The sequence below is a fragment of the Gopherus flavomarginatus genome, chromosome 10 (genome assembly GCF_025201925.1).
Source record: "Gopherus flavomarginatus isolate rGopFla2 chromosome 10, rGopFla2.mat.asm, whole genome shotgun sequence".
NCBI lineage: Eukaryota > Metazoa > Chordata > Testudines > Testudinidae > Gopherus > Gopherus flavomarginatus.
Genome location: NC_066626.1, coordinates 35,912,866 through 35,934,742, shown reverse-complemented (window position 1 = coordinate 35,934,742; position 21,877 = coordinate 35,912,866). Strand labels below are relative to the sequence as shown.

At 36.3% G+C, this 21,877-nt stretch overlaps 1 protein-coding gene across 4 annotated transcripts in view; it reads right to left on the bottom strand.

Annotated features, from left to right (window-relative positions):
- Positions 1-1,358: 1,358 nt before the first annotated feature.
- CERKL (ceramide kinase like) overlaps positions 1,359-21,877 on the bottom strand; it is a 101,802-nt gene continuing 81,283 nt past the window's right edge. The window contains exons 5-13 of one of the 4 annotated variants that reach the window (XM_050916417.1): positions 19,748-19,890; positions 12,540-12,614; positions 10,721-10,898; positions 10,357-10,425; positions 9,926-9,954; positions 9,734-9,842; positions 6,075-6,171; positions 3,425-3,600; positions 1,359-1,693 (exon numbers count right to left, since the gene is read on the bottom strand). In XM_050916417.1, coding sequence (XP_050772374.1) covers positions 1,612-1,693; positions 3,425-3,600; positions 6,075-6,171; positions 9,734-9,842; positions 9,926-9,954; positions 10,357-10,425; positions 10,721-10,898; positions 12,540-12,614; positions 19,748-19,890 — 958 coding nt within the window. In that variant the 3' untranslated portion in view covers positions 1,359-1,611. Of the gene's footprint in view, positions 1,694-3,424; positions 3,601-6,074; positions 6,172-8,150; positions 8,447-9,733; positions 9,843-9,925; positions 9,955-10,356; positions 10,426-10,720; positions 10,899-12,539; positions 12,615-19,747; positions 19,891-21,877 lie in introns of those variants that run through there. The other 3 variants (XM_050916419.1, XM_050916420.1, XM_050916418.1) reach the window with 3 other exon arrangements.

Here is a 21,877-nt window from a genome sequence, read left to right as displayed (position 1 = left end):
CTCTCAGTTATAGTGGCACAAATCTGGAGTAGCGCCGTTCAAGTAACTAGTGTCTTTCGTTTTACACCACTGTAATAGAGAGCAGAATTTGATCCACTGGATTTACTTAGTAGTCCACTATACTGCAGTTACTACAGGCCAAATTCTGCCCTCAGGTGCCTTCCCTGCAGTTCCACTGATGTTAATGTGAGTATGAAGACAGAATTTGGTTCTATGTAATCTGCTCTTTTGTTTTTTGAAGATGAATAATCATTTGCTGATGCTACTTGTTAAGGAAGTGGAGGAAGAAAGAAAATATCCATACTAATTTTTTGATTTAAGGTTGAGGTATAATGCTTATTAAAAATATGAACCAAACTTCTGATGTGTTCCTATAGTCCTCACTAATCCCATTTAAATACTTGGGCTCTAGTTCAGCAAAGACTTAGGCACACAGTGAAATCCCCATGACTTAAATGCTTAATGAATTGAGGCCTTAAAGACCAATGGGCAATGTCATCTGTGGTTTAGTCACAGGGAAATGCAGAGTTCCTCCCTCAGCCCTAGTTGGGATGCCTCATAGCTTTAACCTAATGAATAAGGGCACACCCACATCTAAGCTCTTCCTCCTGCAGGTCAAGCACACTGACAAATCTGTCAAGATGTTAGTTCCCACCAAATCGCAATGCAGAAGATAGCCATGGTGCCATGACAAGTTCAATTCCCGTGAAGGCTGGAATCCTAATCTGTACCAGTGTCATGCATAATTATTGCATTTACCATGTAATTTATAAAATTCATCTGTTTACATGCCTACTTTCTACTTAAAATATGTGCACTATGAAAGTATCACTCAAAATCTAAAATTAAATTTTACTCAGCATTGCTGCCTTATTCTAGCAAAAATAATGCATTATTCTGATTACTACTCAGTTTTACTGATAAAGTAAACTTTAAATATTTTCTACAAGATTAAAGTTTAAAACAAAGTAAGTTTGAACAAATGTTACATTTTAAGTGAATAATATTTGTAAAAGAAAAAGTAGCTTAAGACCTAACTAGTCAATGCTGAAAGCAAGCAATTTTTTACATCATCTCATTTAAGGTCAGAGGTTATCTGGATATTGAAGGACCTGACAGAAGCCAAATTATGCCACCTCAACTCACAGTAAGTAGTACTTTACTCCAGGACTAGTTCTAGTGATATGAATTAGGGTTACCAGTGAAGTAAAATATGACTAGATACAATGAAGGGTAACCAAATCAAACCCCAAATTGAACTCAAACCCTGCAATATTCTGTTTAAAAAACTTAACCTTTTTTTTTGCTGAAATTCTAGTAATCAGTTTTTAATCAAATATATACCACCTACAAATAAGTATATTTGTCAATATATTTATTTTCAGGCTTTTTAAGGTTAAAAACTATAAACATTTTGTTCAATAATTACAATTATTTTACTTGATAATTTTTTTTGTTAGTTTTATATAAACATCCTAATTTCAGTCTTGATCCTTCATCCATTGACTTCGGTGGATGAAGAAATGGGCCTTAAATAGCTGTTTAAAGATGAAAATATGAATCTTTTATGCAGAGCCTGCACCATGAAACACATTTCTTCATAAATTTCTTCTACAGACAACTGCACATTGCTTTGGAATCATCCAGTTCATCAATACTCACTCCATAAAGATTAATAAGTTGTGGGTGCACCCTAGAAAGTGAAGAAATAAAAATAAAGTAACTTAATAACTCTGTTGCAGTTTTCATGTGACATTTTCATTGAGGACAAATTTATATAATAAATTATATGGAATAAAATTAAGCTGAATTACATGTATGCTTACTCCAGTCTTTTCTTTGGATTACTAAAAGCTTCTGAGAGATAATCTTTTTTATTTTAGAGGTTTGGGTCGGAAAGGGCTATCATCCCCCCCCCTTCATTCCCCCCCCATCCGCACCCTGTGTTACAGTGAACATCTCACCAGCAGTTCTATGTTTTTGGTTGGCCACAGTGCTATTATTGGAGAATAAGGCTACGTCTTCACTACCCGCGGTATCGGTGGGTAGCAATCGATTTCTCAGGGATTGATAGATCACGTCTCATCTAGACGCGATATATCGATCCCTGAACAAGCTCCTGTCGACTCCAGAACTCCACCAATGCGAACGGCGGTAGCGGAGTCGACAGGGGCAGCCACGGACGTCGATCCCACGCCGTGAGGACGGTAGGTAACTCAATCTAAGATACTTTGACTTCAGCTACACTATTCATGTAGCTGAAGCGTATCTTAGATCAATTTCCCCCCCTAGTGTAGACCAGCCCTAAGACAACTCCCCTTTCCATTCCAGGGATTGCTCAACTGTGTGTGTTCATGTATTTCCATTCCTTAACCATCCTCAAGTAGCACTAACTGTCCACAATTGAACAAGTTCTGTTGTATGGCACCACACATTTGGTTAATTCTGCAAATACACAAAAGGCAGGGTCGGCACTTCCAAGCAGCAGACTTAAGTCTGATCTCAGAATTCAGGGCCTGGCTGGTAGGGAGTTCATCTTGAACCTGTTTCTTCAAAAAAGGCTTTTTTAGCCTGAAATAATGCCCACTGCATTATGAACCTAGTGTAATGACAATCTTCTTCTCTCCAGGATAAACATCGCTCACTTTGAACAACGTCAGCACCCTCTTTTGTGATATGGGGAACAGTGAGCAACAGTAAAATATGAACATTTGCATTTGCAGCATTCCCTGTACAGCACTTATATGGGAATAATGTGGCAAATCTGATAATTGGTTAAACACCCAATTGACACTGGGCCCAGTTTATTGATTTTGTAAAATACAAACTTTTATAAAATATTATGAGTTCAGTAAAACAATCAGATACAAAAATTATATTATTTACCACCCTGAGATTGATAGAAATTCTATTCTGCCTGGTAACTGTTTTTTTCTTGGACAATAGACTAAGCTGTCAATACTTATGCGGAGGACCCTTCTGTCCTCAACAACGCAGGGCAGTTGTATTGCCACAGTATTAATTGAATATACAATTTTAACATGCAAAGACAGACATGCAATGGCCATGCTGTGCTTGATTCTGCCCTCTAATAATTGGTGCAATCCTTTGAAATTGAAAAATATAATTGCAGAAGCACATTTTCTAAGATATGCACTGATATACTGATGTATTATACTATTACATTCTTTTTAGAGCTATTTTAAATGATGACATAATGCAGACCTGTCTGACAATTTTAGCAACAAATTTTCCTAATGTCGACTTCTGGGGGGAATGTTATCTCTTGTACACAAGAAAGAAATAACAGTACAATTGGCCAAGTCTAGCAGGTGTTTTGCCTGACGACGCCTGCAGGCTGGATATCACGGGATGGGCCAATAGTCTAGCTCAGCAAATCCTATGTTACTATGCTTAGCCTTACCGAACGTGAACCTCTGATGCTCCTTCCATTAAATCTCCATCTATATTCCAAGGATAATTCCTTTCTGCAGAAATAGCATGCAAATACACATTTTCTTCTGTGTCATGCCCAATTTTAGTTCTTGGCTGGACTTTTACTTCCTGAACTGCATAGGTCTCAACAAAGGGAAAATTAAACTAAAACAAAACACAAATGTGTATTAAAGTCAAAGAGGTAACTAAAAATAGGTTGTTCACTGGTTAAAATTGTGAAATTAAAATCTTACTTTTTCTCCTTAAATACACTAGAACCTCAGACTTCAACTGATTGAAGTGTGTAACTTATGGAAGAAAAAGTGCAAAGAATATTTCCTACAATAAATCGTCCCAGGTACAAGAATTTCAAAACAGCTATTTACTTGGAGTACATAGAGCACAGCTTTATTTCCCAGCTTAATATTTAGACTATTTAAACAAAGATCCTTAGGGGAAGTACTCTGTGTTATGAAGTACCTATCATATTGTTGGCACTCAATTTCTATTATTCTCATGGTTTTAGAATTATATGAAAAATATGTTAAAAAAAAAAGTTAAATTTAGTTAATCCTAAACCATAAGACTCTCAGCTTCTGAACATTTCATGATAGTTTAGATCAAGAGACGATCATCTGAGCAATTTTTTTTATTATTTTGGTACAGAACGATAATGTCTGAGGCAGAGAAGCATCTGGAGTTGCCTAGAAGTGGATCTTTCTTGGGAAAGTATCCTCTAAGAAATCAAAAAACAGGAAAGAAGGATAAGGGAAACAGAGATATCGCCCATATAGAAGCCAGAATTTGCTGAAGAGTGCTGATTTCAGTGGGAGACTTTTAGGCTACAATTAATTGTTCTTCCCCAACTGAGTAGCATAAAGCCAATGCACTCGGATCAAACAATGCCTCAGACAAAGACAAGCATTGTTCAGAGTTTTAAGCTTCAATGGATTACTATCTCACTAAAATTCACATAGAAACTTGCTTTCTTTAACATTTCCACTTTCTCAACCATATTTTTATACACACACACTTAGGCTGAAAATCTAGCTGATCTAAGTAGGATAAGTTTTAGAAAACAGGAACAGAAAACAAGGTGTCTTGCTGATTCTCAGGTATGAGGCAGCATGAAAATGGGAAACTTGGGAAAGTACAGTATCCAATTCACAGACGAAAAGCATTATATGAGCGCTTAGTTTTGCATTAGAGCATTGCCAAAAAAGGTTCCAGTTTAATGGTGTTCATGTTGGTGCACTATGGATACGGAAAACATACGAGTAAATATTCATGTAGATAAAGCAAGAGACATTAACTACCCATTTGTCATGCAATTTTTTCAGTCATGTACATTTTATGGGCAACTTGTTTCCTGGACAGAACAAACTAAAATCTTGACCCTGGCTTTGATCCCATTAAATGTATTGTTTATATTCAAGCCAGTGTTCATAATTTAATGTGCTATTTTACTTTGAATAGTGACTCAACAGAAATGGCATCACAGGATTCCATTTGTATTGTAATGCAATTATTTCCAGATACATTTGCTCAGTTTACAAGTAAAGTGGTGTATTTTTCAACTTTGCAGACTTACTCAAGGATTTGAAAGTTATGCTGTGTTTTTTCTGGCTTGTCCATCATAACCAGTAACTCTGACCCAAATGAAGTGAGTTATAGGCATAGTAAAGGTTCATGTAGATTATAAAGTGGGTCCACGTTCTCTTTCACAAGTGCTAGCTGACAGAATGAGAGAAAAGTGCAAACACTTCTTCCTATAAGAGTGCTACAGTGGCAGAATGAGAAAGACTTAAAGCTTTTTCTGAGGCATATTGCTGTCACCACAATATGGAGCTAGGCATCTCCCAGGGACGACATCCAGCACAAAGGAATGACAGCTCTTCAAAAGGTCCTAAATTCTGAACGATTATTTGAATCAAACCTAAACTTGTCTATCACTAATTTTACATAATGACATGACTCGTTTGGAAGATGATCAGTATACTTTCACGTAATACATTTACTTGGGTTTGCCCTGAGTAATTTGAAGCAACAGTGAGGCATTCTGATAGAAGAAACAAAAACACCACTAAACTCTAATTTCCGTGATGCAGCTAAATAAAAGGTGGAATATTGACCTTGTGTTTTTAAAGGGCAGATCTGCAAACCTCTCCTACAGTCCGTTCATATCCAGATTCAGGAACTGGGGTCTATGAAAATCAAAGGACATAACTACTGCTACCATCATAGCACACAGTGATTTGCCAAAATTGTGGACTTAAGTATTTGTTTCTTCTGAAGAGTAGCATCTGGTCCCCAGTATGTGCCCTTAATCTCAGTACACTAAATTTAAACACAAAATTTCTCTGTCCTTATTTTAGTTCAGTAGCTTTACATGCTTGTGCAACTGCTTGTGTAAACCACATATAAACTAAACCATAACAGATGGGCTGAAATAGGCTAATCAGTAGTAGTCTGATTAGTGATTTTCAAAAATCAGATAAAAGGGGGCTAATGTATTTTGACAGGGAAACTTAAGTCTCCTTATGAGGACACTAATATTAACTCCTGTAGCGTGTCTATCTTCATGATTAGTAGCTCTTTTATAATCACACACACAAAAAACAACAAACGATTAACTGTACCTGATTTTTAACACTGGCGTATCTTTTCAGATGTTTTATAAACTCTGACCGAGAAGTGTTTCGTACAACAATAAGAGCCATGCTACCATTATTCAACCTGAAAAGTACATGTTTTGATTAAACTAATGTTACAATCAAAGGCCTTAAGTCCTTAAACTAAATTCACAATCATTTTAAGTTGGTTTAAAAATCAATATAAAACAAGATTAACTTTCTAAAATTATTCAGAACTTTTCAATATACTTCAGTGATTTTTATTTGGTTATGAATCAAATACTTTTCAAACAATTATATGCAAGAATCATCTTACTCCTGAGAGCTGCTTATTCTGATGCTTATTTCACATGAAATTAAATATATAGTGTAATAAACTATCATGACAGAATTACAGATCAAGTTTAATTGTTCTACTGCTTTATATATACAAATGTTTAAATATAAATCACTTTAGTTAACTGTAGCAAAAGAGAAATGTATAGATTAAATAAAATTAATGGTAAATAGAATCCTAAACCAAGGAATAACAGCAATACAGTGAACATTAAAAAGCTTTGTAATTTTTCAGTTAATTTGTTGACTACAATCAGCTTCAGAAAAAAACAATGTAGATAGGAATCCATTATACTTAATTTATGACATTAACATTAATCTAAACTCATTTCACATAAAAGGCTGATGAACTTTATATAAAAACAATTACAAGTAAATCTAGTTGTAGAATACAGCAATAAAATTAATACTTCTACATGTTTGCTTATTTAAAAGATTAGTTTTTCAAATCCATGGTCACCTAAACAGAAACTGCCTTTTCCATATAAAGACTGTCCTTTCACAAAACATCATCATAGATAAATTGATGTAGTTCTGTTAATTAATGCAATTATCTTATTTACACCATCTGGGGATTTGGCCCTTAATACTTGCACTAGATTGTAAAGTCCTTGGGGCAGGGATATTATGGTACCCATAAGTTTTGCCAAAGACATCCTTCAGTAAAGGGGTCTGTGATGTAAAGCAGCCCACAAAATGAAACATCAACAGGAACAATTAATAAAAACTATTTAACACAAAAACTATGCCAACAATCTGTAATATGAAAGTATGGAACCCTGACTGATAAATTCACCTGTTAGAGCAATTTACAATGTTAATGAGACTATTCTAATCTCATACACAAGAGACCAACATGCCGACAGTACTTCTGGAGTTAGCAATCAAGAGTTAAATGAAAGGAAGGAAAAACTTGGAGGAGAACAGCAAAGACTTGAGATCCCATCAGCTTGAGGACATGATGGACAGAGGCAGCATCTGAGGAGGATGTTAATCTAATTGTATAGTGTCTGCTAAGAAGTGCATGCCAATGTTCAATCTGAAAGATTGAATTTAAGATACTGGCTTCCTAAAATGCCACCATAAATCTTTCTGAATGGGCTTTATCCCCTGCTGGGGACTCTGCCTTTGCACACACTGAATTCTGCATGGTTACATCCCTGTAGACCTCAACATTCTGCAGAGTACCCTTTACAGAGGCAACTCTGAGTTTGGGACAATTTCTTTTGGTTGTGGAGTCATCTGATGTTGCAGAGGTATTCTGAGGTAGGATGCAAGGTAAAGGAGGTGTTTGAAAATGTTCTCTGTAGCTCACTTTTTTATGATCAAGAAACCTACATATTCTGCCTGGCAGGCATATAATTTTGTGCAAGAATATCTTATTTAGTCATTATGGCTCACAGTTTCAGAAGTGACTAGTGATTTTGAATGCTTCCATTTTTGGATGCCACTGAGATACTTTCAAGGGGGATGATTTTTAGAAAGTGCCAAACACCTACACTCTGAAAACCAACCCCGTTAGAGCATCTCAAGCAGGGCACCCAAATACTAAGGGATCCAAAATCATAGTCACTTTTGGGGCTTTAGACTAGTAGCTGTAAAACTGGATTAACAGTGGTCAGTCAGACCCAGTATATTCAGTCTGATCAAAATGTCTTATAAGATGCAAATGGGCAGGTGGGCTGGCTCTTGGGGGGAAACATGACAGTTGGAGCGAAGACAGTAGGTGAGGTTGCAGTGGTGGTCAAGTGTTTCAGAAATAGCTCACGTACCTGCTGCAATTGGTGCAGCATTTTATCTTCCACCCTGTGCAGCGTTGCTGCTGTTCATTGTCCTGCAAGAGACACCTGCAGGACCCCTATCTCTATCTAGCTGAGTGCTTCTCCTTGGGCATCTTGTTAGAAGTACAGTGCTGACAGCTGGAATTGAGGCTGGGTTGAAGACACTGGAGTACACAGTTATCTGAGATGCAGGGGGTGGGAAAGAGACTCATCTGCACTTCAGCTCTAAACAGTGACTTAGAGCTGTCATTAGATCTGCAACTATTGAAAGATAGGGGACAGATTAGAGAGGACGAGAGAGAAAGCTGAAAGACTTTCTTCCTAAAATCTTCACAGAACCTTTTCCATTGCCTGGAAAACTGCACTGAGAGTGAACATGTTGACAGAACAGATTTCTAAACAGTATAGAACATCAGCATACTATCTTCAAGTACATACTTTTTCTCTTAAACAAACAAATAAATACTACTACTACTAATACTAATAATAATAATAATCCAGGCTATGACACCTCACATTTCCCTCTCTAAGGAAGATGGTTTTGGTATGAAAACTTTTCAGCAAAACTATCTCCCACCGAGGAGCCATATCCTAAGAGTACATATGGATTGGTGAATTTGTCTTTCTGAAGAATATCTGTTTAAACTGCTTACACGGCAGGCAAGAGGGGCTGAAGTGAACAAAGCAAGTTATTATACCTAGTGGTGAGTAGCCTTTTGCCAAAAGCCAATAAAAGTTGCATGCGATCTGGTGTGATATGTGCAAACAAAACATCCCATAAATTGGGAAGCTGCAGAAAAAACAGGCACAAGGAAAAGGTAAACTGATTGCATGACTGAAGAATGCAATGGCTATTTGTTCAGTTCTTCTGACGCTAAAATGGGCTATTGGCTGGGGCACAGTTGATTATAAACTCACTATTCACAGTTACCACTTTTCATACTTTGCTGGCTATCAGATGATAAATATTTTCAACATTTCAATCTGGGATTATATTCAGATTAGTTAGCTAAAGGTGAAAAGCTCCAATTTTCATAACCAAACGCCAGCTCTACACAGTTCCCCTGAAACCATGAGATATGCCTTTTTAATTTAGAGCGATTAGTAAATATTGTGTTTCCTGAATTTGTCAAAATGACAAAATAAGCATTTAAAATTTTTTATGATAAGGAAAAAAAATCAACATGACTTTCCCAACTGGAGAATTCCAGTTCAACAGGAATTTTTTACGAGAAATCCATGACCCAGTACACCTCCTATCAAGAAAGCTGAGACAGATGATTACTTGATGACTACTACTTAAGTCAGTCTTGTCATTTAATTTAATCACTGTAATTATCCAATGATTATTCTAGTTAGATGACTTGATCCAAAAACTGATTACAATTCTTGAGATTATGGAGTCAAGTGCAGTCCATCCTCCCTCCCCCACTACAAGAGGGTCTAGACTGCCCGAGACACAGGCAGGCATTCCAGGAAAAGCTAAGGTTTTAGAGTAAGATGTCAGAATTTATAGACATTACTCTAATTCTTTAAACCCTTACTGACCTGGTATTAGGTGCCAAGCCTCTTGGTGCCATTGAACATAGACAGGGGATTGCCATAATGCTCACATTCAGGAAGTGACCTTGAATCGTGTGCCACTGAACCTTGCTGTCTAAATATAACAGAGTAATTCAGTATTACATTAGTTCAACCAAACATAGTTCACTTTTAAGGACAATTTAATTTGAAACTCACCAGATTTTTTAAGTCTCTCTTTCTTCTTTCTAAAAATAAAAATGTGTCACATAAAACAATTACAAATAACAAAGAACGTAAAGAAATAAAATTTTAAAAGTACTTGAACAATGTTCAATGTTATAGTTTATCTAAGAATAAATCAGATCTCTCACACTGGAAGAAAGGATTACTCAGCAGTGAACAAAATAGAGTAGTGCTTGTCTGACAGGTTCTCTGCTAACATCAAAAGTAAAGCAATATAACAAGGTTAATGTATACTTTATATAATGAAAAATGTAATAGTTGGATAAATCATAATATTGAAAGACAAAGTTCCATTTAGCCTTGTTATATTATTGCATCAAAACAATATTTCATTTTGTTCTAATTTTATCTTCAAAGCTATATACTTGTATAGATACAGGATTGTTTAATTCAGATTTACTTACGTAACATACTCCTGGGAGCCCTGCAGTGAATTTTTCAGAGGTAGAAATGATAACTCACATTCCTCTGGCCTAGAAAAATATTGACATTCATTTCCACATAAACCAATATTCTGACTGCTAAATCTGCTTTTATCAAGGTTAAAATAATTTTAAGATGATGATGATTAATATACAGAAGCTTTTCCTAATTAAATGGTGACATTGCAAGGAAGTACATGATAAAACCTGAAAAGTGTCTGCCTGCAGTCTCATTCTGATAACATTAAGAAATATATTAATATATATTTAACATCTGGTAAAACTGAGGGTAATAATATTACATTTTCATGAGGAAAATAAAAATATTGAAAATAAACTAGCATACTTTAGACTTGCCAGTGTTTTAATTACAGCAAAATCTCTCCGCTGGTTGGAGGGCATCCAGCGATGATTTTCTGCCAAAGCCAGAGTTCTTGCACCAAAACCAAACATAGCCGAGAATCCAAAACGAAGAAGCTTGCTTGGACTACTGAAAGTGCAGATGTCCACTGGCTGTATATGTCCTGAAATATTACAGTAGACATCAAAGCTGCAAATATTCCATTAGTTTTCAACCTAAACTTAGCTACACTTCTTAGGAATAAAGAGAGAATGGTAGCGTAAAAGGAGAGGAAAGTGGGGACATGGGAGTTAACAGATGAAAGAATTCCAAGCAGACTATTAATTAATTTCTAGATTAATAAGTTAAGCATTATAGAAGGAGCATGAATTGAAACATAGTTAAGATTGCTCAAGTGCATTCATTCTAACGGCTCACATTCAGATGAATATAAATATGAAATTTTTTATGTTTTTGTGTACAAGTTAGCACTTGTCAGTCTGAGTACGATTTATGCAAACAGCTGTATTCAAGGAAAAGCACATCTGATATTAAAAAATGTTTTTTACTAAAAATTTCTGTTAGCACTGCAATAGAAATTAAGAATTGACAAAGTCCCTTACATAACAGATGCATGATTTGATGGTCAGGTGAAAACTGGTTTTCATTGGCCAAGTTATAAGGACTTTAAAACATACTTCAAACATACATGCTGGTTTCTATCTCATAAAACTAGCTGCCTATATTTGAGACATGGGAACATATAAAAACTGAATGGAAATGATCATTAACAAACTCCCTCTCTCTCTCAGGTTTCCATTGGATTTGTGCATGTGTGAAAAAGATAGAGAAGTGAAATTTCCAATTTAATGTACCGAGGCATGTTCAATATTAATCTTTGAAATGGAGCAAGGGCTCTTGCATCATTGACTGACATATTAACTAAGAAAGCATTCAGCTGAGGTCTAGTAAGCAGTTACACTTGATGGAACAGCTTTCTTTTTTCTTTACAAGAAAGTCAATACAGTTCCATACAAAAATCTGCCTTAAAAGGAACATTAATGATGCAAAGTGAAGAATTCAAAATTCAGGAAAAGTCAAAGTTAAGGTTGCACTGGCAACCTTAACTCTGTCACCTCTGAATACACATAATATTGAATAGCATTATCACATTATTTTTCATATACTTAGAAGTTCTGCCCCATTTATTGTGCAGGTTGGATGGTGAATGATGCCATGTTGTGTAGTAAACAACTACTTCCATACAGAAATTGTTGGTATGCCTTGAACCCACACCAAAAGATGAGGATAAAAATCAATATTGAACAATTGCTTCAACTACCCATTTTTCCTACTATTAGGCAGGCTTCCTGAATTTTAAAAAAGTATGTGATCAGTGAATTGTGTATCATAATGCACATACATAAGGGACAGAGTTAAAGGTTGCCCGTGCAACTCTGGCTTTTCCTGACTTACTAAATTAAAAGAAAAGCAGTATAAAACAGTTAATCAACGAAACCATCTGTCATGGAATGTGGTGAACTCTCCTCAATGCAGCTATTAATAGTCATACTAGATACCCAAGAATAGTTTATCAAGAAGAGTTTAGAGAATCAACTCTGTTAAGATACACAGTCAATTATATCTCATAGGAAAGGTCCCTTTCAAACCAAACTATTCGATGATACAAACTTCACCCGGAAACAACAAAGTATCATTGATTTGTCAGGTAAGCACTTCCTTCCTTTATGAACATGTATTCAAATTTTTAAGTGATTTGTCTTTTAATTATCTGAAAGCTTCTGATAATGCATTTATGAATTACCCATTATAATGTGCAATGTTGCAGTTACTGCATGGTTGATTCCATGAAGAGTATGAGCCAAAATATTAGTGGAACCTGTAAAAATTAACACAAACAATTGTTATAAGACAGGTACTGAATGATAGACTGCAGAATACAAAACAAAATAAATAAAACGATGTTTCAGTCAATATAGACTTTTGAGGAAGAAGAACTTGGTTCAATTTGTAACAGGATTCCTTTGAATAAACTTTCTACTCCACAGGGCAAGACTCTTTAGCCCGGTCTACTATATAAGGTAACTTGTAAATAGAAGTTATGTTGCAATGGTAAACTACTCATCATCCTCTGCCCATTGATTACTGTCTTCCTATGTATGCAAAAAATAACAATCCTCACGTCAAGTCCATTAACAATTAAAACAATTTGGGCCTACAATTTAAAAAAAGCTAGGCAAAGGAGTGTGGATCTTTGAAAAAGGTATTTAACACTTTGTGGCATCAATGAACAATTTTGGAAACCTGAGGTCACCTTAAATTTCACAAGTGCACTTAACTTAGCTATCAGAAAATCACATGACAACACAAAAAAATCTACTAACATAAAAAAATTCACACCAAGAAAGTAAATAATTTAAAAGCAACATTTTGCACTAAAATGAAAGGTACATGTTTATAACAAACATCCATCACGATAACATTGAAGAGAGGAATTACAAAACTTGGGAGGGTCTATGCATCCAAATATATAGCTAGAACCAAATCCTGAGGTTCTTATTCAGTGAAACTCATACTGCTTTTTGTAACAATTTTCTTGAATAAGGATTGATTAAGAACAGAGGTCAATCCCACAAAATGCTTAGTATTTCCTGTGAACTCATCTCACATGTAGTTCAACGGAGTTGAGAGTACTTAGCACCTCACAGGAAGCCCTCAATACCTGGGAGGATGGGGCTTTGAGTAATGACCTCAGGATTTACACCACAGGAAGTAAACAACTGAAGTACATCTAACAAGATGTTGAGTGTAGAACAATCTTTGAAATTTACATCTTCAGTTTTGCAATGCACCTCATGGAAACAATCAGGGTGCGAGAATGCAATAGAAATTATGTGGAGAATATTGTCCATCAAACTTTAAGAATTCTAAAGAAGCTGCATTTTTTCCTAAAGAATAACAAATTTAATCTGATTCATTCATCTCTCTCTCTCTTCTTTGCTAAAGAAATTGTTATACAATGAACCTTTTTACTCAATTGCATTCTCTCTTCTAAAACAGAAAAAATGGTAAATTAGGGTTATGAAGTATTTGAGGTGAAAAAGGAAACTGACAGGTTCAAAAGAAATACTATCAACTTGCTATGCAGCACACTAATAGGACATTACAACCAGACACAGAAAACAATTTTATAAATTCCATCTACAATTTATAAATCCATCATTCAATTGACAGAACAAGTATTTTCTCCATGTTATTCGATTTTCCCTTCCTTTAGCAGTTGTACAATAGGTGTCAAAATACAAAGCAAAATCATCATTCTAAAAATTTTTTCTATACAAGATACAATTCTGTGGACTTTTTAATTTAGTGTCTGTAATATTATAATGTATAGCACTTGAAACATTTTTGGTTAGAAAATTAACTAATCAGCATTGACCTCAAAATGTATCCTTGGCAAAGAATCTCAAATGCATGCTCAGCACCATTTTGTGTTTTAAAGGCCATTATAACCTGTAATCTCTGGAGTTTGAAGCACAGGGTGGGAACCGTTACATGACATTCATAAATGAAGTTGTTCCAAGTGGTTTGGTAAGAACCCTTTTCCAATCTTAAAGCAAAACTGTTTTTGCAATCCTAATACCTGTTATGTAAGTGCTTGTGTGAATCCCAACTCCATCAGTACTTAAAAGATGGGAAAGTGTGGGTACTGATACTGACGACTTACTAGGGGTTTTATATGCAAAATTCCCTCTCTAAAATTACAGTAGGAGAAAAAACAGATATGCATACAAAAATCCCCAAAAATCACACAACTTGGATTATTAGAAACTATTCAAAAGTAATTTTGCTTTCTATTGACTGCAATAGGGCTGCTATATTTTTGAAAAATTTCCACTTGATGTCTTTAGGGATCAAGCCAATACAGACATTGCATAGAGTGAAATATAGTTTGATAGATCAGGACCATTCTGTTTTGAAGCTGTTGGGGATGCCTGATTTAAGCAGGAGCAACTTGCTACTGCAGCCTGAAGCGAATTTATGAACAGCGAGGACCTGACTGAAGTCAACAGCAATCTTCCCATTGACTTCAGTGAGAGTTTGATCAGGTCCTTACTAAACAAATAGGCCCCAAGCACTGTACCCTCCTCTTAAATCTATATATAATGTACTAGACTAGAAGCTGTGAACATGCACATTTTCACTTGAAGACAACAATCCATCTTTTTATGTCTCATGTGAGAAGGCAAAATAGATGTTGACTTTTTTTTTTTTAAGAGACCTATCTTGGGTCTTTTGCTCAGAAAAGATTCTGTCCATCAGTATCATTAAGAACAGATCTAGAACACATCCACTTATATGCTACAACATTTTTCTTCCAACTAAACTTGTATTATTTAACATTTATATGATGGTAATGCCCAACAATCTCAATAAAGGATCAGGAACCCATCATGCCAGGTATTACACAAACATATAATGTTCTGCAAAAAAACCTAGACAACACAGGTAAACACTAAACAGGCAAACATTACATAGGCAAAATATTAAAAGTATACTTGCTTGTCTTTTTAAGCTATTGATTAATTTCCCAAATTATGTCCTCCTTCCTCTCTGGCCTCAGATGCTATTTACCCTATATTTACCGGAGACTGGGCAGTGCCTCTGCACCTTGTCACTTTAGGGAGAGGAAGAAAATGGATGCAGTGAACCCATAAGCTACACATTCCAATCATTATTTAGCCTTAAAGATTTAGGTACCACTCATAATAGACCATTTGTTTCTAAAAAATGATTAAACTTTTGGCACTATTCTACAGAACTATCACAAAATATATTTTAACCAAAAATTACAACAGATTTTTTTATCCCAAAAAATAAAATTCTAGATAGAATTCTCTCTTCTTTCCCTAACAATATAAGCTACTTCTCACTATCTCCTCATGAAAGCATCAGAGTTAGGACAAAAAGGTGTAACAGTTCATCTAAAGCGTGACTGATGGAGGTACCAGGCAGAAACTGTATATAAAAAAAAACAACCCACTCTGTCCTTGGAAGTGCATGCACTTCTGCAGAACAATTAACGTAATTAACCAAACATGAATATTTATAAAGCTGTTAAAGTCTCCCACATCCAAACAGATAAATGTGATGTAATGACTTCCTAGTCAAGCATATCTAAAATTCTCATGAAAACTGCACCAACACTTTCATTCTTTGCCTGAAATATCATAGAAATTAACAGTCCCTCAGTAATATTTTATTGTCCAATTAATTGGAAAGCACAAATTTATTTAAGTGGACTGTTTAGGACGAAAAGGATCACAATCATCAGTGTATAGATTGTCTCATTGCATTTTTAATTTTATGTTCTTCCAGATTTTCCCCTCTATCTGAATCCCTCTGTACAGTTCCTTAGCAGTAGTTCCCATAGCAACAAACACTATTGCTAATGACCAGCAGCACAACTGCAGGCTTCCCCACATGTGATCCATTTGATTTTGACTACAATACAGCAGCTTGGTCTACTGACTTGAAGTACTTTAGTAGAAACGCACTCCCTCCGGGTCTCTCTCTCCAGGAGGCTAACTGCTCCAAAATCAATCCTCTCTCGTCAAGTATGCTGAAACTTGAAAACTGCTGCTTAGCACTCTAAACCTTATACCAACTCTAAGGGGCAGAAAATGAACTCTAATCTGTGTAAATAATATACTCTCTAAAATACCTTCTATTCTTAATCAACTCAACCAGAAAAGCATGGTATTTTGTACAGTAAAATTTATAAAATTACTTAATGATCTACTGATGTATTTTTAAATACACACAAATGTACTACTTTTTCCAAAACAGATAATGTATGAAGTACATATAATCAGCATGACAGAATATTTAACCAAAATATGATTTAAAAAATATAAAAATCTCTCTTAAAAGGCATTTGTTATACTTGCATTATTTAAATTAATCACCCTATAGTTCAACTTACTCCCAAACATATTGTAAATGCACATTCCTTTGGGTGCACCTATCTTTCTTGGTTGTAATGTACTCCTAATTAATAAACTCAAGAGAATAAATATTAATGAAGAGGAACAGTAACATAAGCACAAATTGCATGAAGTAAAAGTTGGAGAGATTCCATCTCATACCATCACCATCACAGTCACAGCAATTCAAATGACAAGCGAAGGTCAGAATGCTGGCCTAACATTTATTTGCTTCATGTAGCTGAGATCCTTATGTGGTCTCTAAACCATGCCCTGGTTCTTAAAATCATCTCTAATATAATCCACCATATTTTTCTACTAATTATTGCTTATTTTAAATACTGCATTTTGAAAATGTTTTTGCTGTTATCTGCAATTTGTAAAAGCAAAAGCAGGTTGAAGCTCTTTAATACTGCTTGAAAAGGACTACCATTATTTATTTAAAAAGGAGAATAGGGTGACCAGACAGCAAATGTGAAAAATTGGGACAGGGTGTATGTGTGTTTGTGGGGGAGGGGGTAATAGGAGCCTATAAAACAAAAAGACTCAAAAATCTAGATTGTCCCTATAAAATTGGGACATCTGGTCAGTTTAAAGGAGAGGAATATGGATAGCTAAAATCATTCCAAAGGCAACCCATGCACTTACTTCAATATATCTTATGGGAAATGATTAAACGAGTAAGGTATGAATGGCCATTAGCTTTAGAGAAAAGACATAGTTCCATTTTTTCCCTTACTGGTTACAAAGGGTACATGAAAAATGCAGTTACAAATATGAAGTCAAATCAGTTCCCCTGCCCCACTCCCTCAAATCCACAAACAAAAGGGACTCTCCATCCATAGATATCCCTCTTTCCCCATGGGAGTTTCTCAGTCACCCTTTTAGTATCATCCCTCTCTCTGGACTCAGTGGAAATCTCTCTGCGTAGCCCAGAGTACAGTAGAATCTCAGAGTTACAAACACCAGAATTATGAACTGACCGGTCAATGACACACCTCATTAGGAACCAGAAGTAGGGGCAGCAGCAGAGATCCAAAAAAAAAAAAAAAAAAAAAAAAAAAAAAAAAAAAAAAGGCAAATGCAGATCAGTACTGTGTTAAACATAAAATTACTTTAAAAACAAAAAAAAAAGAGGGTTGGGAATTAATAAAGATTTGACAAAGTAAGAAAACTGTATCTGTGCTTGTTTCATTTACATTAAGATAGTTAAAAGCAGCATTTTTCTTCTGTAAAGTTTCACTGCTTTATTAAATCAATGTTCAGTTGTAAACTTTTGAAGAACAACTAACATTTTGTTCAGAGTTACAGAGTTACAAACAACCTCCATTTCGAGATGTTCATAACTTTGAGATTCTACTGTAGATGCTAGAGGAGCAGGAGAGTGTGGACAAGCTGAGGTGGTGGTAAAGAAGAAACAGGTGGGACAGAGTCAGGTCAATGGAAGGCTCAGCCGGGATAGGAACAGGGAGAGGACAAGTCAATGGGATGCCCCTATAGCCCTGGAGATAAGGTGAGAGAGTTAATATAGCCTGAGACTGTATGATCTTTTTTGCATAATTTACCACAGGGTTGTCGGCACTCCCCTTAGGGCTTGGCTACACTGGAGACTTGCAGCACTGGTGGTGGGTTTACAGTGCTGCAACTTAGTAACTGTCCACACCTGCAAGGCACATCCAGCACTGCAACTCCCTGTCTGCAGCGCTGGCTGTACACCTGGTCTGCTTGGGGTGTAACGATTGCAGCGCTGGTGATGCAGCACTGCTCATCAAGTGTGGCCACCAAAAGCGCTGTTTTTGGCCTCCAGGGTATTAGGAGGTATCCCAGAATGCCTGCTTACAACAAACTGGAAGAATGGCTGAACTCCAAGCTCCCCCGAGCTGCTTATCTAAAAAACAAACACAGCTCCTGTTTGCTCCAGCAAGCGGAGGCAGGCAGGGGAATTGCTTTGGAAGGTTCACAGCTGTTTGCTTGAAGATAGAAGTCACACAGCAGAGGGGGAGGGGGGGAGTCTGTGTTGAGCAGCTGCTCATGTGGTCTGAAGGCTATTTAGGAGTGCACAATTTGCATTTAGTGAATAAGAGAGGGGTGAGGGAAGGGCTCGAAACTTTTAAATCGATTGCAGGTTGGTGATGTGTATGTTCCAGTCCTTAGAACTTGCAAGGCAGGGAGCTGACAGATCCAAAAATCCACTCGCTCTCTCTCCCCATGTTCCCCCTCACCCTCCTCTTTTGAAAAGCACGTTGCAGCCACTTGAACGCTGTGATAGCTGCCCACAATGCACCACTCCCAACAGCGCTGCAAATGCTGCAAATGTGGCCACACTGCAGCGCTGGTAGCTGTCAGTGTGGCCACACTGCAGTGCTTTCCCTACACAGCTGTACGAAGACAGCTGTAACTCCCAGTGCTGTACAACTATAAGTGTAGCCATACCCTAAGTTGCAGCTGCTCCTGGAAATCTGAATCCAATGGAGATGCTGCCGAAGAACCTTGTGGAGGGAAGTAGGAGGACACCAGGGACATCCACAAGGATGGCACCATTTCCAAGAGGACATGGAGATGAGACTTGCCCTCCCCATGGTTCTCGACAATGAGGAAGAGGAGCAGGAGGAGAACTGAGATTTCCTCTCCCAGGGGATCCTCCCACAAGTAAGGAACTGATCTGTGCCATTACTATGAATTAATCTACGTAAGATTTATTTATTATTTATACCAGTAGCTGAAACAGTATAATTCAGATGGGAAATGATAGGCAATTTTTTAACAGTGAGACTAATTAACCACTGGAACAATTTATTAAGGGATGTGGTAGATCCTCCATCACTGGAAATTTTCAAATCAAGATTGTTTTTCTAGAAGATATGCTCTCGTTCAAACAGGAATTAATTCAGGAAAGTCCTATAGCTTGTGTTATACAGGAGATCAGACTAGATGAGCACAGTGGTCCCTTCTGGCCTTTGATTCTATAATATATCAGAGAGACTTAAGAAAGGTACTTAAATGAATCTGTATCTTCTGTTCTCACCTGCTGGTATAATGCCAAGAGGAAGTGGTGCTCTGACAGGTGAAAGAATGTAATCTGTATCTCTTCCAGCATCCATCTGAGCTCTAAGTAGTAGACCATGAGCTATCTCACTGGTGGACCCATCGCCACCAATACAAACCACCCTATAAAAAATAAAATAAAATAAATAATGAGGCTAAAATACTTTTGTTTCATATATCATAGCTGATCTATAAATGAAAGACAATTATAATGCAATAAATATCTACATAAGGACAATTCAAATACTACATAAGATTTCTAAATAGTTTTTAAAAACAGAATAATTTCTAGGTATTTGAATTATAGTTACATATAGAGAAACACACACACAGTTTACAGGTCAAAATGATTAAGAGAAACATCACTTCCCAAGTTCAGTAACTAGACAGCTCTAAATCTGTGAAGTAGGATAGGTAGGTTAATAAACATGGGAAATTGGAATGTGTTAATACCGTATCTCACCTGCACAAACACTCTTATTTCTTTCAGTGGCAAGAAGCATATAATTCTTGTTTTGTTCATGCTAGCATACATAACATACTAATGTAATCCAAAATTATAAAATACTGCTTATTGTCAATAATTCATTGAATACTCAGAAGGCATTAAAATCATTTATAGATAAGGTCTCTTAATTTACAGTGGTGCTAATAACAACAATAGATGTGTAAATACTATAAATGTTACAAGGCACTGGTTTCTTCTTTTCAATATGACTGTCACAGTTATAGGGCTAACTGCAACTCTGATCATTTTTTTGTACACAAATAGGAAACAACACAAAACAATGAGGCAAAAAGAATATATAATATTCATGAATTACAGGCAGACCCCATGTTCTTCACAATTACATGATTTCTATTTGTTACTCTTTATTATTAAGGCTAACCTGTGACACAAGTCAGTATCACCTATTTTATGAAAGACTCCACTGTTAGTATTGTGCCAGATTCTGCCACCCTTACTCACATGCTGTAGTACCTTGGCTCCAGCAGGCAATCCCATAGTCTCAATGGGATTGTTTGAGAAGCAAGATACTAATCTACATGAAAAGGCTCACCAAATCTGGCCATTGCTAAACACATCCACACATTAACACTCACTTAAAGTTACACATAAGAAATAGAAAATGAAATTGCCCAGACAGACTACAAATGAAAGCATAACTGTTAAATCTATGTTTATAATCCAAACCAGGCACAAGTAAATAAATAGTATAAATAATGAAAAATAAATTAGATTTTTAAATACTCGCAAAACTTGCTGGGCAAACAGGTGTTGGAAAATAAGAGGCATGCTTCTGCTTTGGGCCAGATAGCTCCAAGACATTTAACAGTTCATCTTATTTAGTTCAGGAAAGAATTTTTCCCATAATGTATTTGCCATATTCTGTTGCATACTACTTCGGTATATCTTGTGGTGTCATAGGCCTAAATATTCTTCAGATCACTGATTTGAGTGTTATTCAGCATATGGATGCAGCAGATAAGTAGAGGAGGCACTCTACTACTTCAAGTAAAATAGTAAATAATGTGAGTGTCAAAAACTGGTGGGCAAAAGTCTTGTGACATGAACTGAAACATCTTTGCCTCTCAAAGAAGCTAGTTGCAGCTTTGGAATGGAGGGATAAAACATTCAGGGACTGGAAGGGGATGGGGCCTGTAAAAGAGCTTTTTGATCTGACACTGAAGGTGGTCCATGTGCTCTTAACAGAAGGTTTGCCATGGGGACTCTAGCCGATAAAGCTATAATAGCAATTATTTGGTCACTGGCTCTGGGTCTGTGTGAATCTTTGGAAGCCTTACTGTGATTTAGTAGCGAGTGTAGGGACTAAATGGCAGTAACTTTGAGTTATGTTTAGTAAGGCTTGCTTTAAAACCAAAACACCGAGAGTTACATTCTGCTTTCATATATATTGATGTAAATCCTGAATAACTCCATTGAAGGCTGTAGACTGCACATACACCAAGACAGCTAAGCTCAAAATGTTGCTCTATGCATTTTTATTGATACCACAAGTGGCAGAGATAAGATGTAACTGAAAATACAGAAAAAAAGTGTGGCTTTAGAAGAATAAACAGAACTATAACTGTGTATAGTCATTATCTG